Here is a 27,128-nt window from a genome sequence, read left to right on the forward strand (position 1 = left end):
AACGTTCAATATTTTTCTTCAAAACTTGGTAGGTATATCAATCAGAACCTGAAGTAGTGCCTCTTTGCTCTCTACAGGTTTTTGTGATTTATTATTTTCTCGGTTTCCATGGAAATGTTTCGGACATGAAAGTCTCAAAAGTGAGAGGTGTGTTTTGTTTCCAGAGCACTTGAAAACATCTCAATATCTTTCAGCAAAACTTGGTAGATATGTGTGGCAGACCCCAAAGTGGTGCCTTTTGCTGTTTTCTGGTTATTTTCTGGGTTTCTAGGGGGATAATAAAAGGTACTTTTAACTGATGCAACCAATGCCATTCAGCCATAGAAAACTGTTACTGTGTACATAGCAAACCGTAGCAGCCACTATCTTATTGATGGTGCATATTACAGGGTGTGGCGTTAGCTGTACCCTCGTGTGTTGTGTAATATGACAATTCTGCCCTTACTACCAATACTGCAAGCACTTGAGCGTGTTGTTTTTTATTGCTTTTAGCAACATCACAGCAGGGAACACCAGAAATAGGCTTCACACATTGTACCCATGTGTGGGAATTGAACCCAAGTGTTCAGCCTGAGTGAACACATTAACCACTAGGCTACCCAATCACCCCTCAAGAACTTGATAGCAAGTGTCCCCATCCTTAAATTATACTTGTTCAGTCATAACTACTTCCCTTCATATTGCAGTGTTGTATGCATAACACAATAAATATCGTAATTCTGTCCAAGAAGTAGAGGATTCAGAACAAAAAACCTTACCAGCAGTAGAAGGGAGTTGTAAATGCAGTTCCAGTTTGATTTACCTTGGGTCTCTAAAATACACAAGCTCACACCTAGAAGCGTTCCACTTCCTGTCAGATCAATGTCTAACGTAATATGTTAAATGCATTCACTCAATTGAGCCAATCACAAGCTCTAGTGGTCCAAATTTACAGACTACGACAGGGATGTTTGTTCAGTTAAAATCTTGCTAGATTTCCCTTCAGAATGATTAGTGTAACATTTAGGTTCAACAGTCTACTCACAGTTGTACCACTTCATTTCCTGCTCAAATGATTAACTGTAACAGTTAACATCATGTTCCAATTCTACTTTACTTTTTTATGATGCGATATCAAATAACTATGAAAGAAATATCATCTCACTATCTGTAGCACACAGGTCACTCATAGCCTTCCTTGTCATGGTGCTTCATTCACCTAAAGCAATATTGTTTCTCGAGGTTGTTACTTCCCTTAGCTATGACCTTCACGTGACTGTTAATGTCCAGGGTAAAAACATCTTGTGTTGTTGGTACAAAATCCATCAGATGTCAGGGCACTGTAGGGTTTCAAAACAAACTTTAGCACTTCATATACATGGAAAATTTAAAAACATACTGTCATTCATTCAAGGAAAAGCAACAGAAGGATTTGTTTCAATACTTGTATTTAATTATCCTAGTTTTGTAACAAACAACCTAATGAAAGAAAGTTTACAATAGGTTGCAGGTCAGCTTTCTGCACAGACCAGAAAACAATCCACCAGTTTCACATACAATATTCATATATACAGTAACCACACGCTCTTCAGTGATGTCCACAGATCAGTTTATTGTAAATAGAGATATTGGGCAATACCCCATGAGCAGAAGCCAGTTATGAAACTGATTCCGAAAACTGGCCAATTTGGCAAAGCTTCTGTTTCAAATAACTGACTTAACACCTAAGACAGTTCAACATCCTAAAGCTGGTGAGTTTCATGACACAACAGGAGGTGGGACTGGGTCTGCAAACTCTCCAAGTGCTTCATCATAGTAGGCATTCATCCTGAAGGGCTTCAGTTCGAAGGGAGCCCGATCCTCCAGCCTCAGCAAGTTCACGCCAAGATCTTCAAGTGTTGGGTTTCCAGTCAGTATATCGGTGATGTGATCCTGCAACAAAATAGGATAGGAAGTGAAGACAGGTGGATGCCCTATTGTAAACAGCATTGAGTATGGGTTTACGCCACTTTTAGCAACATTCCAGCACTATCACGCTGGCAACATCAGAATTGAGCTTCCCACATTGTACCTATGTGGGGAATAGAACCCAAGTCTTAGTGTGACGAGCAGACACTTAAACCATTGGGCTACCCTATCGCACCAATGTCTAGAGCAAGAGGCACAGATGTAATCAAACCTGCCTAATACAATAGACATGTGTGATAGGTGCCATCACATAATTACCCATTTCAGTTGTCCTTGAGACAAGATACTGGGAATCCATTCCTTTTTGTGTGACTTCATCCATAACTTAACTGGAATTCTGCCATGATCATCTACCAGGTCATCCTTTTTATGCAACCCTTTCCTACACCAACATGATGCCAAAAACACAGAAAAGGATTTCTGAACAAGATTTAAAAAAAAGAAAAGAAAAAATGGAGATACTGTTCTTTCATTCATGTTATAGATTCATCACCAGCTCAGCAGTTAATTATTAATAACTACATCTCCAAAGCAAGAATACACTTTGTGTTACGTGTTCCCTACCTTCTCAATTTTCTCCATGGTATAGACAGGTGATACAGGAGCCATGGAAAAAGCCATTGCTTTCATTCTGAAATGCAAGTTACCAAATTTTATGAGACCCATGGACTGTGTGGATCAATCTTTAGGAGTACTTGCCATGACTTTGCTTCAGTTAAAGTCAACTACATAATAGTGGTGTATAGGCAACTCAGTGTGTCCTTCATTGTACCCTTTACAAAGAGTTCCCATTATTGGAAGGGACATTCCAAGATATGTGATTACCATAATGATTTTAGAGTGCAACATGTATCTTAACTTTGTTTTTTTCTCAAAACAGGCTTTTCTGATGTATGTGTATTAAACATACCTGAAAACGGGAGAAAGATATGACCTCTTGAAGTTCTGGTACCTCATGCACCGGTAGAAATAGTCCACCATATCAGCCAGATAGTAGCGATGAGGCCTGTATATGTATGTATATATATATATATTTAAACCTTTCACAAATCACAAACAAATGTCTTTGCCTATTCGTAAAAAACACTACCTGAACAAATTCTATTCCAAAGAGTACATAAATAAAGTGAGTTTAGTTTTAAGCAACACTCAGGAATAGTCCAGCTATATGGTGGTGGTCTGTAAATAATCGAGTCCTGACCAGACAATCCAGTGATCAACAACATGAGCATCGATCTGCGCAATTGGGAACCGATGACATGCATCAACCAAGTCAGTGAGCCTGACCACCCGATCCCATAAGTCGCCTCTTGTGACTAGCACAGTCACCATTTATGGCAAGCATGGGTTGCTGAGGCCTATTCTACACCGGGACCTTCACAGGTTGGAAGTGAGATAGAGATGAAATACTACAGAACATGATATGAGAGCACATACTAACCCCACAGCATCATATGTTTGTCCCACAGAATCAGGGTTTCTGATGGCCTGTATTACTGCTTCAGCCACATCCGATACCTGCAAAACATACCTAACACTGTCAGTACACAAACATCAGAATATTATTAGTGCTAAAGTGATATTTTAAATACACCTCGAGTTCCACACTATCCAGAACTGTCTATCTCTACTACTCAATACTAGTTAAGGACACCCTGATTCTTTCATATTACTATGGCGAAGTAAGGTGAATTGGGGCTAACTATTGTACTCCAGAACATATCGCTTGTATGACAACTTGCATGTGTGTGTATAGGTGGCTGCATGTACTAGCCCAGACTTAAGCTGGTTTTACTGCGCTACTCACTGAGATACCATGCCGCAGTTAAGCATGAATATTCCCCTAAAGCACATTACACTCACTCTGAGCTGATCACTGCTTCTTGTACCCATTAATGACGAGTGCCAGACATCAAACCAACACGTACCATATTTAATGGCTTTGTGTATGATGCGGCTGGGATCACACCTGCAACCTTCCGCTCTACAGGCAGACACTCTAACCGCTACACCACAGAGGCAGTCCACATTATTATGGTTAATGTGCCATGGTCCTCAACTTCTATGTTTAGGATAAACAAGGTGTAGTTGGTAATAAGAACAAGCACCTACACAATATAACAGGTCTGCTGGTTTGATCCCTGTCGCCAGTCATGGACATTCTACAAGAGTAAGTGAGTTTGGTTTTTACGCCATTTGTAGCTATATTCCAGCTATATCACAGCAGGGGACACAGGAAATATGCTTCACAAATTGTCCCCATGTTGGGAATCCAGCCCTGGTCTTCCGCATGATGAGCGAATGCTTTAACCACTAAGCTATCCCAACTTTTACATGAATAATAGGATTTACGTTCAAAACTTACGAAAACTGGCTGCTTGATAGTGGCATCTCCTTTCTGCCACAATGGCATCGTACCACGCGCTCTCCTGTCTACAAGAAAGTAGTAACACAACATTCAGTCCAAGGCAAACAGCACATCACACATCATCTTTGTATAAATACAAATCTTCAATTGCTAATCTGGCTTTTAAGATTCAAATCTATCCAGTCATACACTACAATACTAAAAGCATGGGTCACTGATTTGTCAGTCTGAATAAAAGTCAGTATATAAGCATCTTTCACTCAGCATACATAATAAGATACTTCATATGTGAAAGTATCTAAAACTCTTCAAAATATTGGATCTACAATATAATTGATAACCCTAAACAACATAAGACATGTACATGATGTTAAGTTTAAAATATTGTCTGCCTCAGTAAATGCTTCATGTTGCTATCAAGGAGGCAATACTTTCAGTATGCAAATGTCTTGACTACTGTATCCTGACAACTTACAGACACTGGCATAGTATCTAATGAACCGGTCCTCTGCCCCAAACATGTCAGCAGGTCTGAAGATGGTGGCATCAGGGAACTCTTCCCTCACAGCCTCTTCACCAGCATACTGAAGGCAGGCAACAAGAGGCGGTTACTTGATATACAACTACTCAATTACAGAGGGGTGGGAGGATGGGTGGGTGAGTCTCAAATCTCTAGAGAAAAATGATATAAATCTGGATTCAAACCCATGTTCATAAGATTCCTACTCCAGGCAAACAGGTCTACTGACAGGGGCTAGTTTTTCTCGCTCGGAGTGTGAAGAAATTTCTGCGAAAAGAGTCCACCACACTTCTCAACTATCAAATGTATAGCAGCATCATAAATCCCCGATGCCCACATGCCAACATTGTTTTGCTACATAAGTGAAGCTGGCATCTCTATACTCAAATCTCCCTCTCAATCACTTGAAATCAACAACATGTGTCCAGGGATAGAACCCTATCAGAAGCTGAAATGAAAGCTTTCTTTACCTTAGTTCTGAGGAAACGTGATCCTCCTTTGATGTAAATCTGTTGTGGATTAGGACTAGCATTGAGGGACGAGAAATGGATCAGTCTCTCCACACCATTCTCCCGGGCCAGTCTGGCAATCAGGCGGGCAGTCTCAACATGCACATCATTGTACTTAAAGTTTCTGTAACAACAATATCATCAACGGTAAAGAAAAGTTAATTGTGAACACCAGCAAGAGGGGAACCAACCTAAATGATGTAACCCTACTAGGCCAAAGTTATGACTGATCACAATATGCCATCAGCTGAGCAGTAGAACCTGGACACCTGATAAGATGCCTCATACAAGAGCAAGGTGGTGCTCTGGACCAACACCTGCTGCTGAGAAAGAATCAGTGCCCACATGAAACAAGTTCATTGCAATCAATCTGACAATTACATGCAGTTAAATATTGTTTCAAACAGCTTTTCACAAATATTCCCACTATGTCAGTCAGGGGGCAAAAGATGTAACTTTCTCAATAAAATTGATATTTTATACTTATCCTGACTCTTAATTGATTATCTGATCTTCCCTGGCAAAGGTAGTGGAATACCTGAAATCCCTTGTTGTTCCCTTCTAAAAGAGGCAGACAAAAAATACACTCACCCACAGGAAGCCTCACACCAAAGGGTCACATGGCCTGCCATGTTTGTCACTCTCTCCCTTTGAAAACGCCCGACACAAGAATTTTGGAATTCAGCATGCCTCAGAAGGGCATTTGGGAGAGCTTTCGACACAAGTCAGGATAAGTATAAAACATCAATTTTACTCAGAAAGTTACATATTTTTCCTTATCCTGACTCATGCTTAATTGCTTACAGAATCCGATGGAAACAGCAGTGGATTACGTCCGATATCCACCCCTCAACGGGAACTAATAATGGGAACTTTTCGATAATACGTTGATAGCAAGCAATTTTCATGTAGAGCCAAGACTCTGACGTCATTTGGATTGGAGGCTTGTGGAGGTTTCAGTCCTGCTGCTTTGTAGGCCCTCAGTATAACAGCTTTGATCCACACAAAAATAGTGTGGCGGGATATTTCTGTAGGTGTCTCAGTAGATATAGGGATAAACAGGCATTTGAAATGATGTCTTCTAGACGTGGTACATGCAAGATATATCTTCAATGCTCTGACTGGACATAATGATAAGTCTTGAGTATCACAAGGTCCTAAGATTGAAGATAATGCTGGTATGTGGAATTGTCTATCTGGTTGACCTGGCAGTTGATTCTTCGCAAAAAAATCCCATCGCAGACCAAGATGGACTGTCTCTTGATGACTTGAATTGAATCTCGTTCCACTGAAGTCTTGCGAGTGAATTTCTGACAATCGTGCCGCTGTAGCCAAGGCAAGTAAAAACAGCGTCTTCTAAGTCAGCAGTTCAAATGATGTCCGATCTAGCGGCTCATACGCATCACTCGTGAGATGTTGGAGTACGATGTTTAAGTCCGAAGCTGGAGCTCTAAACTTGAAGGCGTGTAGTAAGGCGAGTAGCTCCCCTTACTTTAGTCAGCTTGATCACTGTTTTCATGGTGATAACCGAGCTGAGGGCCACCAAGTATGTAGATAATGTCGAGCCTTTCAGACCTCTGGTATGTCATAAATGACATAGATAATCCTCTATTTGAGGATGGGTAGCCTTCATAGCTGTGAATCCTTTCTTCTTGGCATATGTCTCAAATCATTTCCATTTGTCATCATATAAGGTGCGACTGGATTTCCATAAAGCTAAGGTGACTGCTTTCGCTAAGGTGTATCCTCTGCTCTTTAAACAGGCTTTAATACAGTCCAGACGTGAAGTCGGAACGCTGATGGATTGCCGTGCGCCTGTCTGGTGTGCAGATGGACGAGAAGATTCTTCCAATCTGGTAGTTGTAGTGCTGGCTGTCCCAATTCTTCTGTAAGTGTTGGGAACCAATGTCTTGTTGGCCAGTAAGACCAAAATCAGTTGTAAGAGTTTCTCGATGTCCTTCGGTAGCAGTACTGGAGAGGGAAACGCAAACGTGTTTAATCCTTCCTACAGGATGCTGAGATCATCTTTTGCCCAGGCTAACGGATCTGGTACCAGTGACACGAAGGTTATCGCAGCCCTCTCAGGTGTAGATAGTTGACAATCGGTTTGGTTACCAAGTAAATATCCACTGGGCCGAAGATATTCCAAACGGTAGGACCGTCCACTGGTAGTGCTGACTGTTGAAAAGGATGCGCAGAAATTTCCTTTTATTCTCAATGTATTGGGATGTTTAGATACGCGTCCCGTAGATCAGTGCTGGCCAGATAATCTGCTGGTCGGATGAGGAGCCTTAGTTGCGGAAGATGTATCATTTTGAAATGCTCTGGTTTCTGCAGAAACCTCTTGTTGAATTCCTTCTCCTTTGAATTCTTCTTCGGTACCAGGAAAATTGAGGAGTAAAAGCCGAGCATTAGTCTCTCTGGCTGTATTACTTCTACTGCTCCCTTCTGTAACAGCACTGTTATGGCGTCGGTCAGCTTGTCTGGGTGATCCTTTGCATAAACGATGGGAGCTGGTACTCCTGTGACCGGAGATGTAGTTTCCAGTGGAATCTTGTAGCTGTCTCGAAGAATCTTCCCCATTCCCCAATCCTTCAAGTAGAGTTGAAGACGTCCACCCACTTGAGATGGTTGTACAGGAACGGCTGGGGGAGGAAGACTCCAGTCATTCAGACCCTGATCTTCAATGTTTACCTCCTCTTACGTCCCTGGATGAACGGCCTGATGTCTGAGTGCGCCTATTTCCTCCATAGGGGCGACGAAAGGAAGAAGACTTGTCTCCGTTGGTGTTGAACTTCTTATCCCTTGCTCTCTGGACCCTGGAGAACTTGGGACTTTTTAGAGTACTGTTGATTTGTCTGCTTGACCATCGACTTCTATTTTTTGCTACCTCTTCAATTTTCACGTCAAAGATTGTAGGTGCGGACCAAGGGACTTGATATAAGGGCCTTGTGAAATTCTCACTCCATGAAGAGGCGGACAAGAGACTTTGTCGACATAGCAGAGTCAATCCTGCAGTAGTTGAGGTGAGGTGTTCGGACATAAATTGCTGATCCTTCTTCTGTGGGATGAGCACTGACAGGATTATTCTCTCTTCCTCGTTGGCAGGATTGCTGAACTTGGTGATGAGAGTCTCGTTGATGGCTCTAGACTGAGCTAGTCTGAAGATGGTGTGTCTCATAGTGGTGTCCAGCTGAGCAAGCCTCTTGTCATCTATCTTGTAAGATCAGTTACAGGCACTACTGATGACCTTGTATGCTTTGTCTACATCTGGTGCCCTGATGAAGGGCTCCATATGGTGAAGAGGATCTACTGTGGTAGATGGCTATCAAAATGAAGAGTAAATGTGACTGAATCAGATAAATTTCTGCAAAAGTTACAACAAACCATGGAAGAGCAGATAGGCTTACATCCCCAACAAACTAAGTGTGGGTCAACTGCTGACTACACTGCAGGCACAATTTCATCAACTGAGACTAAGTCTCAGTTGACGGAATACATGCTATACAAATACAAAATATCACAAATTCAACAAATTATGATGCATATAGTCAAATACCACATACGACATAAAATTTAGTTAAAGAATTATTAGTTGATAATTCAAAACTTATTGCTGTATCCGGGACCTCAGGTGCCTCCAACCAACCTCGTTGGGCGATAAGGAGAGAGTGACAAGCATGGCAGGTCATGTGACCCTTTTGGCGGGAAAAGGGAGGCTTCCTGTGGGTGAGTGTATTTTACATCCGCTTCTTTTAGAAGGGAACTTCAAGGGATTTCAGGTATTCCACTACCTTTGCCAGGGAAGAGAAGATAAGCAATTAAACACGAGTCAGGATAAGGAAAAAGATATGTTTTGATAGTCATACGTCTGTTTGGAATTGATCACAAAACTCAAAAACTCAATGCTTGGGACACATCACATCCAATGTTACTCATCTTTGGAAAGATAGTCTTACCTTGTTTCCCAGTCCCGTCCAATCAGATTGATGACAACATTGGAGTGCTGCAACACCTTCCTCACAGAGTCCTCATCTCGAACGTAGTATGGCTGGAATACAATGTAAGAGTCACTTGTTTTATCCGATTCCGTATATCACACTGGCTACTTTCAGAGTAGTATAGGGAATGGGGGTTTTAAAACACTTTCAAGAAAAGTCTCTACAAAGCCTTATTTACTAAATAAGGCTTTGGTTGGGCCCTTAGCTCTTGCTACTATTACCCCTACTACTTAACGCGTGTTGGAGGTAACACTGTGCCGTACGGTACGATCAATAATTCTTCTCTTACAAACCCCCTACCCGGGCCATCCCTCAAGTAGTACAAGTTAGGTTCGTCGGCTTTTATATCCACTTTATCTATGTTGTAAGTTTTGACTGACCATATAGGATCGGTGGCCCGCTTACGGCTATCACCCTCGTGTTCCCCCGGCTGGTATAGATACCTCACTAGGGCCCTATCTGGTATCTGTTTCTCCTTCCCACGCAATGGAGCGGCCGACTCTGCAACTATTGATTTTAGTTTGATAGCGTCTGCCGGTTTCTTACCGGTGAGACGGGTGACTTCATGGTTGATTGCCGACACCACCTTGGGTAACCTCGTGACCCATTCAGTCGATCGTTTTCCAGGGGTGACCATCTCCCTAGCATACTGATGGCCGAACAAGCGCTCAGCCAAAGTCCTATTAAATCTCTCAACTATGGCTTGGCTGCGATGGGCTCCGGCCGTGCCACGCCTGACCTTTGTATCGTGTTTGGCTAGCAGTTGTGACACGGCACCCATGAACTCCCGTCCGGGGTCAACTTGCAGCTCTGTTGGCCACGTCAGCGGACTGCGTTTGTATATGCGTTCAAATCCTCTGGCTACCTGGGCCGAATCTTTCGTGGTCAAGGGTTCGGCTTCCTTGTAACGACTGGCTACGTCCACTACGGTTAAGGCATACTTGTACCTCTTGTCGTGGGGTAGGAACAGTAGGTCTGCCTGGTGAACGCTATTAGGTATGTTAATACCGAACCTCCTTCTAGGCACGTAGCGTGGTGCCGGCAAATAGATCTGCCACAGGGCTTGTTTTTCAAGCCACGCTTTGGCTTCCTCCGGGGGTACTCGCGCTATTTTAGCTAGCTTATCTACTGCGCTAGCTCCTTTCCAGTACCCACGCGGGCTGTAGTAAATAGCCTCAAATTTTTTCATGTCCATACGCGTATGTGTTTATCCCATCAATAGCTATCCAACGTTTCGTGTCCATAGGCGACAGGGACGTCTTGTTTATAGTCAGTCCGTATATCTTATGTCCATCACTTCTAAGTGTGTTCATTTTATGCCTAAAGGTACGGGTCTTGAACAGGGCTTCCTTGAATCTGGCGTGTTTGATGTGTTGTTTCACCACATACTTCTTAACCCCCTTAGCCTTCCGGATCTCACTATTGTCGGCTTTCAGTATGGAGTACATCTTAGGTCTCAAACCTATGTACTCGGCTATGGGCGTGCCAGCACACTCGTCCTTCATCTTACCTAGGACCTTTTTATTTACCGTACTGTGTATGGCATGGGTCTTAGGGTAGTCGCTGGTGTCGTATAAATCGAGGTGTTTTTTCATGTCCTCGTACACGTCCTCGGTTCGAATCTCCATCAGCAGGGAATCCGTGTCAGTGTACAGCACTTCACACCTGTCACCGTACTGTTTCTTGAGCTCGTTGTAGTAAAAGTCGTACATCAGGTGTTTGGATAAATCGAGGATGCTCATCCCCACGTAAACAGGCCGGTTGAATTTTATGTGGCTTTTCTTCATGTGTAGGGCAACCAGGTTGTCTGTGAATATCTTACTACGGTTGAATGCCGGACTGGCTATCAATCTCCTGAGCTTGTCTTCCTCACTCGACCGAACCAGCTTCACGGTCACGCGTTTCCTCAGGTTCTCCATAGTCTTACCAAACACCGAGTTGTTCATGAGCTTGTAGAGATTTTTCTCAAAATCACTGGTGGCTTTTTTTCGTAGGTCTGTGTTCATTCTGATGTAGGGCTCCATCCATGGGCTCTGGTCGAACATGAGCACCCTGTGTATTTTGGTCAGCCTCATACCCAACGACAGGTACAGCTGTAGGTTGCGATAGTGAACGATGTACTTGGTCTTATTCATTAAGTTAGGCACGAGTTTTTCAACGTCTGTCACACGCCCACCTAACAAGTTATGTTGGTACTCAGACATCCAGTCTGGGTTAACCCTCATACGTTCGGGGGACAGGGGGTAGCTGTTGTGCGATGTGTGTAATTCCTTGGTATACTCTAAGTCAACCTCGAGGATATAACCTTTGTTCGAATCTGGTGCAACCCCCATAATATCAACGTGGGGTACCCATTCGAATCCCCCTGTAGGTAGATACTGGCTCATGGCCCAGCCGTACAGGTTGTTTGCGTCGAGGTAGAGAATGTGATTGGTTGGCTTGTTAGGATCGTAACCTTTCACGTATTGATTATTTGCTTTCGCGTATCGTTTGGATGCCATGGAAATCCCACCTCGCAAGCCTTTCTCAATGAATAGGTGCATGTCGTAATCTGTGAGCAATTCCAAATTAACTCCGGTCTTTTTAAGCAAGGCGTCCCACGACAGACCTGGGCTGGTGTAATACCATGCGGGGTCGAGTTTATACTGCTTGAAACACGTTCGCCTAAACGTCTCAAACACGTCGGCTAACAGCAGTACATCTGTCCTCAAGTACAGGTCGTGATAATCACCCAGGTTCTTACAACCCAGTTTATTCCATACGTTAGTCGCGTGCGAGTAATCATCTCGTGAGACGGACGCCTCATTCAGCTTGCTATAAAAGCAGTCAATACGGGGTAGTCTGGTCTCGGTGAACTTGACCCAACTATCCATGTACTCATAGGGGTACACACCCTTCCTCATAAGCAGGGGTCTAGTCTCGGCGTCTGTGTATCGATCGGTGATAGGGAAGGTATTGTTGGCCTTGACCAGACTGTCGAGTGACGACAGGAGGAACTGAAACGAGTCAATGAACCTAAGTCCGTTTAAGCTGAAGGAGATGTATCTCTCCATGTTGTTGGGGATGCATGTTATATTACCATCGATTTTCGCGATGGCCTGCATGATCAAGTGTGAGTCGTACCCTCTCAAGTTGTGAAAGACAACGGGGATGTTTATTGTCTTAGGGTTGATTTTAAGCTTGAGGTTGCACGCGCTGTGAGCGGCGCCTCTATACTTACCAGTTATGTGGCAGTGATCTCTCACCGAATCACCGTTAAGTGGTGAGTCGCACACGTGACAGTTAGTGCTACTAGCGTGAGCTAGCTTGTCGACTCGGGTCATACGTATGGGAGCGATTCTATACAATACATTCCTAATAATTTTTTCTTCCTCCTGCAAACATTTTAGAAACCTTTCAGCCGCGTCAGGGCCCCTATACACTACCGGAGCTTTCGTTTCCCCGTCACAACGGACGACAATGTATCCAAACCCACAGGCTTTATGCTCTTGTGTTTTGTGGGTGAAGCTACCACTGGGAGCCTCGCCGGCGGCGGCACCACTGGGGGGTGTGGGGGAATCCCCCACCACCAAGGCTTCGAAGTCGGCGTATATGATATAAGGCACAGACATTTGGTTCTTGTGGTTACTGAATTTTAGGATATTATCACCTTCCTTAGGCATGTCGACTCGTATGGCCGTCTGCCCCACACCTTGACAATCCTCCCGGTGGGATTCTAATAAATCAGCTCGTGTGAAGCCATGTAGGCATCGTTCACAGAAGTGGGTCTTTTCTCTGTGTGCCGATTGGTCATACAACAGCCTGCTAAAGTGTTTTATCCATGTGTAGTGATACTTGTCACCTCGCTGGATCATGAATATATTGATAACTTGGCGATCCTTCACTTCGCTGACCCTGTGTAGTATTGTTGTGTTACCTTCGTGTCCAAAGACATTTATAGCCAGATTATTCTGTTTTTCTACTTTAGTGATCTGGGATATGGGGGTGGGTTCATCTATACCATCCCAGTTGAGCCCATCATCCTGAGGATAATTAGAAGACCTGTACGGATTAGTGTCAGCTGGAAATAAGGCTGACCTGATAGCTAACCTCAGGCAATCGTTTCCTCTATTCTTAACGTTTACTATGGCATGTTTGTTCCTATAGTAGGGGGGCAAGGCTAGGTATGATCCGCCTCTGAACGGCACGTAGTTAGCTATGTCTAGATAGACATTATCGATTTTATCTACAGCCCACCCGGACCCCAAGTGTGTGTAGCGTTCTAGGTATTCTCGTATCTGCTGAAAACTGGTATCGATTGATGCGTCAATGGTCTCTGTATGTGTGACAACCTCTTGTTTACCTCGGAAGTAAGGCTGAACATACTCAGTGGTACTCCCAACCTGCTTATCGAGCGACATTTTCACTGTGATCTGAAACTTGATACTTCCTAGGTTATTTAGTTCCTGGTTGACCTTATCAGCTATCAGAGGCTTGATATCTGTAATGTCTATGTTTCTATCAACGTGCATGCGCCAACCTCTCAAATAGTTGCCTACAGCGCGCTCAGTGCGCACGAACTGTAGGTCAATAGCTCTATTCTGTCGTAATAATTCTACAAGCTGTGGTTTTCTCATACGGGAATACCCGCCTAAACCCAAATCGTGTGCCTCGGCTTTCAGTTGTTTTACAGTGGGAGGTTTTGCTACGGGGGCATGTGATAACAATGCGGTTAACCCGGCTCTCCCCAGGTTTGAATAACCCGTGTATCCAAGCTGTTTTGCTTGAGCTTTTAATTGTTTTACCGTAGGAGGGGCTTCTAAACCTAGTAATCTCAACAATGCTGACTTCCGCATTCGAGAATACCCGATCACACCTCTCTGTTTTGCGACCCGCTTAAGCTCGCGTACAGTAGTCATAGTGTTTACACCTAAGAGAACCAATGTCTAATTGGGTCACAGTAAAGGGAGTTGATAAAAAATATAGTGAATCCAGTACTCGCACTGTTGGATATAGTATTGTAAATATTTTATTTGGTATTAAGAGAGCCGCCAATCAAAACTAGGTGAGGATTTTCGTCCAATATTCGGACCAATTCTCGTAAGTCTTCTTTCAGCGAGGTATCATGTGTACCCGTGTATCCAAGCTGTTTCGCTTGAGCTTCTAAACCTAGTAATCTCAACAATGCTGACTTCCGTATTCGAGAATACCCGGTCACACCTCTCTGTTTTGCGATATGCTTAAGCTCGCGTACAGTAGTCATAGTTTACACCTAAGAGAACCAATGTCTAATTGGAGTCTATCTTGAGCAGTCGCCTACGTTCTTTTATGTAGCCCTTTTTATTCTCGTAGATGAGTTGATGTCTCACTACGTTCGCTCCGTGAGCTTTACATAGACAGTAGTGCCCTTTAACCCCGATACCACACACAGAACACGTGTAGTTAGGACTTCCCATATGGAAACAACAGAACCCCTGATTCCTGCATTTCCTACCACAGGCCTCGGTCTTCCCCATAAGTATGTATTCGCATCGGTATGGAGCGGGTCTCATGTTTACTTATATGGGTATTTAGTTTAATTGCTTCGCAACCAACGCAGTAGCTGCTATACCCAACACTATGAAGCCCAGTTCACGATCCATTTGCCCCTTGGATGGTGTGTAGTACTGAGCGAGTGTGGGTTTATTTAGCGGTTCCAATCGTTTACCAGTTAGTAGGTAGTATTCTTTCATTGCTTCATCGACATCGTTGAATGTTTGAACGGCATGGTTTTCACGCTGGAGTTGTTCGTTAATAAAATCGATCCTTTGGAGGCGTTTTTTAGCGTACTCGGCCTGTGCCTTTTGTAAGTTCTCAGTAGCGAGATCGTGCCGCTTCCTTTCTTCCTGTATTTCAGCCGCGTGGTCATCTCGTAGTTTCGAGAAGAGGAAATTACTCCCGGAAAATGCCAGGGCATTCACTAACGCCCCACCGACCATCATAGCTATCGTGGCCATCCTATATTTATTTCATTATATTTTCAGGTATTATCCCTTGTTTTACTAGGATGTCTTTTGTAGCCATCGCCATACCAAGGTTCATTATGAGCATACCCATATCCTGCAGGTTGAAATCTAGCTTGATAGTTGGTTGTTTAAGCACCAGTTTAGTCAACCGAGCGTACCCTACGGCTAGACTGGCGACCACTGTGGCGTGGTATGCGTCATTGACGAACGTTTTCCCCTCAGACATTATGTATATGATATAAAAATATTAAAATTATAACATGATATGCGGGTCGACCTCTAATTGTGTTGGGGTGGGGGGTACCCCCACGTTTCCCTCACGGTGAGGGTTTCCCTCACTATATAACCACGAGATAGCCAAGGCAGCAGTTACGCCTACAGCCAACAACAGTCGGGTTGGGTTGGTCACTGTAATAATTTTATGTTGGTTACACCACCTTTTTTACCGGCAGCTACTCTCTTAGGATTCTTCTGTCTGGTTACTGTTGGGGGTACCCCCACTGAAGGGGTCTCCTCCAGTGGAGTTTCCCTCACTGTGGGGGTTTCCCTCACTGTTGGGGGTGTGGGGGGTACCCCCACTGGGGTTTCCTCCTCCTCCCTGGGGGATTGTGCAGCATCCATCTATACTATTATTATTATTTTTTCTCTCAAATTGACAATGCTTTGCCGTGATAATCGCCGCCGTCACTGGAGCCAAGAACATGCCATATTTGTGGTACAGCTCGCAGCTGATAGAGCTCACGGCGTGTTCGATAAAAGGGTCTTTCTCGAGGTCCTCCCACAGGTAAAGTCGGCGCTCTGGTGGAATGGGAAGGAAGTATGACACAATACCGGTGTATATCTGGGTCATAGCCGATCCTATTGTCTTTGTCATTTCTGCTCCGAGCCGGGACTCGTATCTAGCGTACAGCTTATCGATTTCTTCGGCTGACATTTTGTGAATTTTATCCGGAGTGTAGTCTCCAAAGTAATGTTTGGCTTTGCCGCCAACAGCCAACGCCACCAGTTTCTCTCGCTTATCATCAGTGGGGGAGACCCCCACACCCCCAGGTACCAACAATTGTTCGAGCAATTCCTCACACTCCATCTTATAATATAACAAGTAAGATTTAGTTTTAACTATATAATACCCGATGCAGACAAAACACAGAGAAATGAAGGTTAAGTTGCACACGACAAACACTTCAAATATCATAGCTATACTTAGCATTTGCTTAGCTTTAGCTTAGCTTTGCTTAGCTTTGCTTAGCTTTGCTTAGCTTTGCTAAGCTTTGCTTAGCTTTAGCACACCCTATATGCTACTGGTTGGTCGGTCTTGAGCACGAGCTTAGCGTGTTTAGTTTCAGCGAGCTGTTTCTTCACCCGTTCCCGTTCTAATTTGCTCATCACATCGTTCTCTCTCAAACACTCCTCGAACGAATCCCTGTCCTTGCAGTGAAATAAGGCCACCCATCGCGTCTGCTCCCTGAGGTCTTTCAACACCGAGTTAGCACCCAGACGCTGTGATTTGCATGCCGGCCGGAGAAGGCCAGGTACGATAGCATGTCTCTCTTTTTTGTTATCTCGCGATTAGCGCTGCAGTCGTCCAGTATAAACAGCGTCGGTTCCCCTTTAAATTTCTCGTGAAGAGCTTTCAACCAGTCCTGCAGGCGTGTTCCAGGGTCGATTTTGTGTACGTCCGGGTCCGTCATCACCCAAGGTCGCGCGTACGTTTTATTCATGCTCAGAGTAGGGCACATGATAACGATGTTATCGAACACATCCTTGTAGTAACCCTCCAACATATCCAACACGAAAACAGTCTTCCCACAGCCAGTCTGCCCGCACACTATGGCGCAGTGTGGGTCAGTGGGGAGGTGGGGCAGTGGGGGGTACCCGCCATCAGTAGATGGCTTGCACGAATCTCCCATTGTCTATATTAAGTTGCGCGTCCATAATAACGTACAGATATAATTTCAACTTACCAGCGGGTTGAGCCTTCTTAGTAATCTGGATGGTTATCCCTTCGCTGCCGTTATCTATACGGCGCCCGCTACCGTGCAGTTTATCATCATCCGTGGATCGCATGTCCAACCATAGGGTGTACTTGGTGGTCAGGTATTCACCGATCTGCACGGAGCCAAGGTCCAGGTCCTTTGTTATATAATGTGGGGTCCCCCCCACTGTCCCTGGTAGCTTTTTTATCTCATCCCACTGCTGGTGTGGTCTCATACCATGACTGAACAGCTGGTTGGGCACGCCCTCGATGGTCACTTCCACCTTTTCAATCTCGGGGTTGAAAAACTTCTCGCTGTCCCTCCGGAATGGCTCGTAATCCTCCACGGGGACGACCAGGATACCTTTCATCGATCGCGCCGGCACGTTCAGGTTGATATTCCACACAGTGTCGCTCTTATCTCGCACGACTGATCTATGTCTCAGTACGCGATCGTACAGGATAGCCATCTTCCCAGAGTACTGGCTTCGAACCTGCCTGGCCAGCTCCGGGCTAGTGACCATGTCGAACTCCAGAGAGATGTTGTCTATGGCATAACTGGCCTCATCACCGTTCGGCGTACGCACTACTTTGCTATAGTCGTTAAACGTGAGCTCGTATTCGAGCCTATCACCCAGCGCGGCCTGGTAAAACGGCGCGTGTCCCGTGAGCAACTCGAAGTCGAGCGGCACGCAGAATCGATTCCCGTATGCTCGAGCGATGGCCTTTTCACCGTCCGATAGCTTGTCTAGCTGGTCTGGCGTGAAGGCATACCCTATGCGCGACCGGGTTGATTTGCTGATGCCCTGGTACACATCATTGACTCGTTCTCCCTCGCTTTTCCAGAGATCCCCGTAGCAGTGAAACACGTCGCTGTCGTCGATGCTCAGCACCTCGTTACCGCTGATCTTGACGGTCGTTTTCTTGATGATAGCTCGACCCACGTTCCACACTAGCTCGCGTTTGTCGTTGTCGGAGGTCAACGTGATATTGAACGCCAGTCGAACAGTGCCTGGTACAATAAGGTCATTCTCACCAAGGTTTGGAAATCTAACCAGCAGAGTTTGATTCTGGTCTATCTTGCTGGGATTGTTGGTGATGGTCACCGACTGGCGCACGGCTCTGGCTCCTAATGGCTCTCTCAATCTTCTGAAAGGATCTAATTTTCTGCCGTACATTGTTATATAAATGAAATATATTTTTAATACTAATGGATGAAGACATACCTATGGATGATATGCGGGGCGATAGTGCCCAGGCATTCGATGATGACCAGGAGACCTCATTCAGTACTGGCCTTCTACAGCAGGCTGTCAACGATTATTACGACGCAGTTGAAAATAGAGACAACATCAAGCCGTTGGGAAGGGACTATTCCAGGTTTACCATCGATAGCAATGGCACGCTGCGTTTGAAGGCTTGCCCGGAGAGCGATCTCATGAATAAACGCACGAGAGAACCGCTTGCCTTATCAACATTGGTCAGTAAACATGGGAATGACTTTGTCCGCGATAAACTAGGCTTCATAGATTACGGTGGCGCGCGACCTAAGCAGTATCCTCCGAAGTTAGTTCAAAGTCTGGAAGACATCAGGGACGCCTCATCGGATCAAAACATGACTTATGATATTAAAAAGGTGTTGGCCGACTACGAGAACAAGCCCTTCCCGGGTCTCGAATTTACCTTTCGGGAACTGCGGGGGTTGGATCTGACGATGCAAACCATTCGCGGACATCTCGCGAAAAGCACGGCCAGAATTAGCGTGATAGACGACCACATCGCCCATGAAAAGACCAAACTCGGTGAAACTGAGGACGAGGCTCTGAAAGCCACCATCAAGAAACGAATACGTAATTTGGAAGAGGAAAGGCAGACCTGGCTGGAGACAGCATCCTCCTTCAAAGAAAAGCTTCGATCCCAGGTCAGCCGTATACGGGAAACCATCAATCAAGTCCTCCACCGAGACACCACGTTAGCAAACAGGATTCGGTTATTGTTCCGGGAGCAAGGGATCACCATCGCCAGCGTTCTGACTGCATTGGGTTTCATCATATCAACCCTGGCGGTGTCGTTGAGTGGGGGTGTTAAAGTCGTGATAAAAAAACTCGGGGAAGGTCTAGCTAAACTGGCTGGTAAAGCCGCCGAAGCCCTTCCCGGTATCCTGGGTAGCGTCGTCTCGGGGCTGTTGAGCACTCTGTTTAAAACTACCACGTGGCTCAGTCAAAACCTGTGGGCAGCCATCGTCGTCGTGGCGGGTCTGGTGTACGTAGCGGCTAAGAAATTTTTAACCAAATAAGTCCCAAAGCTACCCCACCAACCACCAGGGCCGTTTTACTATCAATATGCTGCTGATTGGAGGCCTGAATATGGGGGGCCACCTCCTGTGGTGTTGGTTGAACTTTAGACTCCGGGGGTGGCGCCACTATACCCGTTTCACGTGGTGGGATGTGTGGGATATATGGGGTGTTAATATCAGGGTTGATACCCAACTTTTGATCCGCCGTGGCTATGACTATTTTGTTGTTATAACCCACCACTTTTTTTACTCTCAGTTGCATATCACTCGGAGCCATGTACAGCCCCACGCCGAACACGTAGTTGACTTTCGATCTGGCGTATTCTAACACGTTTTGGTAGCGTTCGATGGCCCGCGGGAGATCAACTGGAGAATTGATAGCATCCTCAACGTTGGCAACGAACTGTTTCTGAGCGTCGTAAGCAGTCCCCTTACCGAGGATGTTGGAACGCGTCATCGACTGCGCATCCAACAGCGCCCACACGTACGTTCGAATCGAGTCGTTCAAGCGTATTGTGCCAGCACGAGTGAATCCTTTCGATGTTTTTGAGATCATTTTAGTCCAGGCTGTGGCTGCATCAGGATTGGTTTGCTTTATATAGCTGACATGGATCTGTTCATTCGTTGTGGGACCTGTAAATGTATGACGGTGTGGGTTGTATGTGCCATCTGCAGAACCGGCTATATATGTTCCGGACCTGTAGAAGTACACGTAAACTATACCGAGACCATGGTTCACACCAGGAAGGCGAAAGTCTTTATTCGTTGAATCTCAAACTCCCCACAAACACGTTCATAAGCGCGTTTATCATAGGGGTTATTCGTCATACTCCACGCTTTATCTTGGGGAAGAGGAGCACTTATTTCCTTCAATATTCGTCTCGTTTGATAATAAATATGAAACAAAATGACTGCCTTACTCAGTTCGTCTATACCATAGTCTAGTGTCACACCCGACCCTGTCGTCGCACACCACACAGCAAAGTTGAGTTGGTTCTGCCAAAACTGCATTGGGTTTTGATTCCAGTTTACCACCGCCTGCGCGTTATTAACGGTCACGATATAGTTTTCAAAGATATTAATAAAGGTTGCTTTAAACCCCGTACTACCTACCACCACGATTTTCAAGTGTGCTAAGTCCATATTATAATATATAATTTATATATTATAATATGTACATAACACTTCCAGGAATAACGAGCGGTGAGGCCGTTCAGCTGACGCACGCGATCGATAACACGTCAGGCCAACTCGAAGTCGCACTCTGCGATATCACCTACCTACCGCAATGGACTAACATCAACGCCAGCAACAATAAGCTGTTCGTCAGTGGAACTCGCAGCCAGATAACTGACGGCTACTACAGCGTGTGCTCTCTAAACGACGAGGTCTTCAAACCCCTGGGAGCCGAACTCAAGATGAACGACTCAAACGGCACAGTGGTGTTAATCAACAACGGAAGAAACCCCTTGAGACTCGGCCGACCATTAGCGAGGATACTCGGTATGTCTCCTGACGAGATAAAACCAACAACAACCGTCACAGGCACGAAGTTACCCGATCTAGTACCGTACCGAGAGCTGTACATTCATCTCGGTCAGGTGAGCACAACGTACAACATTCAAGGAGGTCACCCTTCCACTATACTGAGAGCAGTGCCGGTGAAAACTGAGAAATACAACGACGGTAGAACCGAGTCGTTTTCACCACGGCAGTATAAGAGATTAACCCAGGGCAACATACCTGAGCTGATAATATCGGTGTTAGATATAAATCATAATCCTGTAAATATAGGATACCTCAGCTTAACGCTTCATGTAAAATGACCAGCGCACAAGGGCCCGGAGTGAAAAAATGCGTCAATATCGGGATCTCCGACCTCGGAGACACGCGCGGTTTCGACGCTCCCGGAGTAGATGGTAAATCGTACGCCTTGCAACTGAAAAACAACATTTACAAACGCGTTGAAGTCACCTCCGGTGGAACCCTAAGTGATATAGTAGATACCACAAGAGCAACAGTCAACACTAAGTACGCCCTTGTCAACACCGTTAATAACTGGATAATATACCCATCGTTCGGGGGTAAACTGTTCGACTTAGACGATGTTGAGAGCACTACCGTCGCCCGAAACAAGCCATATATGCTCGTCTTCACCGAAGATGACAAGTGGGTGTTGTTACCCGATAACGACTGGTTTCTCAATATTAGGCTCGGCTCCCCCTACGTGTTCACGGATAACAAAGACAACCACCTAAACAAAGTCGTGAACAATGGAACCCTGCTCGTGGCTTACGTCCCAACTCAGAGACGTAGCGTAGTCGTCAGCCCACTCGACACTATGGCAGCCCACATGCTATCGAGTAAACCAGCCATACAAAACGTGACATTACAGTTGGTGTCTGAATTCGAAGGTGTGGTCAGTATACTAGAGAGTCTACCGGCAAACTCAACACTGATCATCAAAGTCTACCTAGGGGAACCATCGGGGAATGATGTCGAGATCGTGAAGGGGATCAAACTCGGGTGGGGGAAACGACACCAGTATCAAGTTTGCAACGTTTACGTGCGGGTGGGTGTCGGCTCCAACACCAGTCTGCAGGGGGTCAACGTGATCGTGGAAAACAAGGTATCACTAACCAAGATCTTCCTGCCTGACAACATACACTTCATGGGTATGAAGTTCACCCCTGAATTATTATCAGAAAACCAGTTGGAAATTATATCGTAATAGTATAATAATGACCAGTCATCGTCCCAACACTACGCTTAACGACCTAGGAGATACAGAGGGATTCGATCAGCCTGGTGAGGAAGACACCTTATATATCCTGCACTTCAAAGACAACGTGTACAGACGGGTGTCGTTATCAGATTTTAAAGAGCCCAAATGGCTGATCAACTTAACATTCGCCTCACCTTATATCACATTAGGCGCAGATATATGGATCTCTAAGATTAGGAACAACGGTATCTGGGTCGGGGATTTCATTCCGGAGAGTGAATTATACATGAGAACTATTGTTAACGAAAAAAATAGGTTAAAGTCTGTAGTAAAAAATAAATTAACATTTAGCAATAATCATTATAGCATTGTTGATAGAATATTAGTCCCTTTCACACTCATCATAGAAGTCTTCTTTTTATATTTAGGCAATGAAAACACCTCAAGAGTACACCAAATTTTACCCGGGGTGTCAATACACTGGTTTGACGAACACCTAGACCAATATTGTCGTATTGTTATACAACGGGATACCCCCGGGGGTCCTATAAACCGCTTAATAAGCCTCAGTGGGGTTTTTATTACAACAGGAAATTCTATTAGACTCTCACCTATTACCCTGACTAATAGTCTAGATCTTGTAGACTTCAAATTCATTAATAGACTTTTAACTGAAACCCAATTAAAATATCTTTCATAATATACAGTATGGTTCAAAATTATTGAGAATAGCTAAAGCATTTCATATTATTAAACGAGAACAAATCAGATAAAATTGAATGTATTGTGAAAGTGAACTGACCTTTTCATGTTGTGTAGGTAACAATTTAATATTTTATCAAGTCTCCTTGAGCTTCACGGCACAGTCTAAGACGGGTAGGCATACTTCCTATCAGAGAGGTTAGTGTCTCGTGAGTTATGCTGTCCCAGTATCGGACCACTTCTCTCTTCATGTCTTCAATTTTTGTCAACCCCTTTTGATTCACACATTCCTTCATCATCCCCCAAATGTTCTCAGTGGGATTTAAGTCAGGACTATATGCAGGAAATGGTAATGCAGTCACATTTTCCTCCTGAAACCACTGCTTGGCATGTTTTGCGGTGTGTTTAGGATCATTATCTTGCTGCAAAATCTAGTCATTTCCATAAAACACATGTGCACATGGAAGGAGAAAATTATCTAATATGTTAGTGTAGCGTTGACTTGTCAGATTTCCCTCAAACACACACAGCGGGGTCGTTCCTAATAAGGATATCCCTCCCCATACATTAAACTTTGGGCTGTATTTAGGTCGTCGATACAACGGTGCTGACGCAGACTTTGTCCATATTTTCACATTATTGGGATATACCCATATTGAGCTTTCATCAGTAAAAATCACATTTTCCAAGTCAAGGTTTTCATGTGCCAAACACCACTCAACACGCCTGTCTTTATGTTCTTGTTTCATGAGAGGAGAAGGAATTCCAGTCTTTTTCTCCCATCCAATATCAATCAAATTTCTTCTAACTGTAGATTTTGATACAACTGTTGATGCCCTTTCTATCATTTCATACCTGATGTTGGAGATGCTTGCCCTTTGCTTTTTAGACGCTAAAATTCCCAGCCGGACGCGATCTGAGAAGTCCAATTTTCTGGGTCTCCCTGCTCCTTTCTGGTGCCCCAAATCCTTTCCCTCTTTAAAATTCTTCCTAATCCTATACACAGTAGAAAGAGGAGTTCCTGTTCTCTCTGCCAATGTATTTACATCATCAATTCCTTGATTACACAACTCAAAAATCAACCTTCTTTTATCTTCAGCAGACATTGTTGACAGTGCTGAGGAAAATGACGTCTGCTACAAATTCAGGGGAGGTAACTCTAATTGTACTATACTCAGTAGGCCAAGATGAGTTACCTCCCTTATACCATTACTTAGTTTTAAGTATCAGTGAATCAGTTGAGGTGTTAGGATAGCTCAAAGTAAGAAGAAAAATTCTCAATAATTATGAACCAGACTATATATTATAGGATGGGTCTGTACCCAGTCGTAGAGGAAGTAGCGAAGACGCTGGAAACCGTAGATGGGTTCCGCTTGAGGCAGTTATGTGATGTGAAACACCAACTAGAACAAGACCGTGACACGCGGAAAGCACTATGTAAAAAGTACCATAGAGCTTTCAATATCGTGGACGGGGCTGACACTACCCTTATGGTAACCAGCATGGGACTAGGGGCGGCAGGCGTTGGGTTGTTGGCTACCATCGTGGCTGCACCTATAGTGCTAGGTATTGAAATAACAGCTGGGATAGCAGGGGGGTTAGGGTTGGCGCTTAAGTTAGTATCACGCAGACTGCATCGTAAGGCATTGAAACACGACGAGATCAGGGTTCTGGCCGAAGCAAAGCTCAACACAGTGAGTGAGCGTATTTCCACGGCACTCTCTGATAGTAAGATTTCGGAAGAGGAGTTTCGTTCAATCCTCTCTGAACTCACAAAATATAACGGAATGAAACAAGATATTCGATCCAAGTCTCGTAAGTCTGCGAGTGAGGACGAGAAAAAAAAGTACATAGAAAAAGCCCAGCAAGCCTTTGTTTCATCGAGGTAAACGTCCGTTAAGAGGCGCCAACTTTTTTGTAGTAGGGGTAATAGTAGCAAGAGCTAAGGGCCCAACCAAAGCCTTATTTAGTAAATAAGGCTTTGTAGAGACTTTTCTTGAAAGTGTTTTAAAACCCCCATTCCCTATACTACTTTCAGACAAAACAATACAGAAATTTACCTGAAGGATTAATCTTAAAATATAAAAACTGACAAGACAAAATAGGACTTACAAAGAACAAGATCTGTCCCAAATCCCCTGACAACTTGAGTCTCTGGATGTCAAGTGGTTCGCCACGGTAGGGGATAATCACCTGTGACCCTATTTTCCCTGAAAAATGCAGTTATAATTTTGATGATACTCCTTGTCATCCATGTGTCATTTAGCAACAGAGATGTGTTGATATTGATCTATTTACACATTAAAATTAAGCTAATGATACCATAAATAAATATGACAAAAATGTCAATTAACTTATCAGGATAAAACAGACATTTTTTGTATCGATGTGATTTCTGTTCTAATTCAAAGTTGTGAGATTGTTAACTAGAAAAATACTTCAAAACAGCTATGATTACAATTGATTATTAGTACCTAATCTGTTTACAACATAGCGTCCAAGAAAGCCAGTTGCACCAAACACAGTAGCTACAATTCCACTGAATGATGATCTTCCACCACGGCCCCTCTTGTAGGCAGCAAGGTTAGTGCTTTCATCCCTCTTGCTGATATAAATACCACTAACAAGGCGAGGAACTGTTGCCTTTCCATGTCCTACACAAACAACATGTTTATAAATGTATCAAAAGTTAAAAATTGTAACCAAAAAAAGGAATAAATAACATTTTTAAAAACACAACATAAAGACTCACAATGCATCAATACATGATCATTACTAGTCACCCGTGAAGGTCCCGGTGTAGAATAGGCCTTCAGCAACCCATCCTTGCCATAAAAGGTGACTGTGCTTGTTGTAAGAGGCAACTAACGGGATCGGGTGGTCAGGCTCACTGACTTGGTTGATGCATGTCATGGTTTCCCAGTTGCGCAGATCGATGCTCATGTTGTTGATCACTGGATTGTCTGGTCCAGACTCGATTATTTACAGACTGCCGCCATATAGCTGGAATATTGCTGAGTGCGGCATAAAACTAAACTCACTCACTCACTCACTCATTACTGGTGTTTTCACTTAACAGAAAATGTGAAGTTACTCCAAATTCTGCTATGCCAAGGTACCAATGCTCTAGTGGAGCAACTTTTCTGTACCTATAAACAAATATGTTAATATTGGTCCTATAAACATCATTCTAACCAACTGGCTGCCGTGGTAAATATCTTTGCTCACCAGAGTTAAGATGACTATAAACAAATTACATTCAAAACAAATTAACTGCTGATGTATCTGACATAACTGGTTATTGTAACATTTGATATAATACAATTTGGGATATGAGCTACCTAACGACACGATAAACATGATAAACCTCCTTAAAAATGACAACCCTTCCAATCTTAGATGAATCTGACACAACTGTCATAACGCCAAACTTTTCCCGTTAGTTACATACCATAACTGTGAAATTAGTTCAATATCCAGAAACAGTGCAATGGTGGAAATTCATAAACTGCAGGTTTACCCAGACAATATTAGGATACATCATACAAAAAGAAAAATCTCAGCCTGTGTTCTGCACTGAACGCGTTGGAGGTCAAAGGGACGGCACGGGCTATTATTATTATTACTGTGGTAGATGGCTATCAAAATGAAGAGTAAATGTGACTGATGTTATATTTATGAGCATTTCGACAGATATTATAATTGCGACTGACAATGCAAAAGCTTGGAAACTTACGCCCAACTTGGACGACAGTTTTGGAAACAGTGGCAATCGCCGCCATATTGCCGACTCACATTGCACTATGGGATAAACTTATTTCACATAAAATATATTTAAATGTGTACATAATACGTATTATCAAATGAAAAATTAATCCAAATTAATAAATAAACCCTTAATGTGTCCGCACAAAAATAACATGCATGCGATATCGGACAAAAATTACCGATGCCTGCACGGCCCAAACCGGAATGGGAATAATGAATATATAAAGACCACTGGAATTTGTGCAGCTGCTCCCTATGCAGTATTTCATTACATTCTTGACATAGAATTCGGTTTTAAATGTGAAATATACTAAATAAACCGTTATTCATGTA

The 27,128-nt window shown here is 44.0% G+C and overlaps 1 protein-coding gene across 1 annotated transcript; it reads right to left on the bottom strand.

The window, feature by feature from the left end:
• Positions 1-1,409: 1,409 nt before the first annotated feature.
• LOC137261023 (NADH dehydrogenase [ubiquinone] 1 alpha subcomplex subunit 9, mitochondrial-like) lies at positions 1,410-26,832 on the bottom strand. The gene is made up of 11 exons (XM_067798682.1): positions 26,764-26,832; positions 25,502-25,681; positions 25,140-25,237; positions 9,304-9,395; positions 5,306-5,468; positions 4,791-4,899; positions 4,313-4,380; positions 3,389-3,465; positions 2,858-2,953; positions 2,512-2,578; positions 1,410-1,911 (listed from the first exon to the last, which is right to left on the bottom strand). Exons 1-11 carry the CDS (start codon positions 26,807-26,809, stop codon positions 1,738-1,740), a joined length of 1,170 nt encoding a protein of 389 aa, XP_067654783.1. The 5' UTR covers positions 26,810-26,832; the 3' UTR covers positions 1,410-1,737.
• Between the last annotated feature and the right edge of the window lie 296 nt (positions 26,833-27,128).

Source organism: Haliotis asinina, chromosome 14 (assembly GCF_037392515.1).
Source record: "Haliotis asinina isolate JCU_RB_2024 chromosome 14, JCU_Hal_asi_v2, whole genome shotgun sequence".
Classification (NCBI taxonomy): Eukaryota; Metazoa; Mollusca; class Gastropoda; order Lepetellida; family Haliotidae; genus Haliotis; species Haliotis asinina.

What these genes read in the sequence shown, in the direction of transcription:
- LOC137261023 (XM_067798682.1), bottom strand. Translation starts at nt 26,809, where the DNA reads ATGGCGGCGATTGCCACTGTTTCCAAAACTGTCGTCCAAGTTGGGC. An exon ending in GGACGGGACTGGGAAACAAG is followed by an intron (nt 5,469 to 9,303) that starts GTAAGACTATCT and finishes TTGTTGTTACAG; the next exon opens with AAACTTTAAGTACAATGATG. An exon ending in TAGATACTATGCCAGTGTCT is followed by an intron (nt 4,381 to 4,790) that starts GTAAGTTGTCAG and finishes ACTTTCTTGTAG; the next exon opens with ACAGGAGAGCGCGTGGTACG.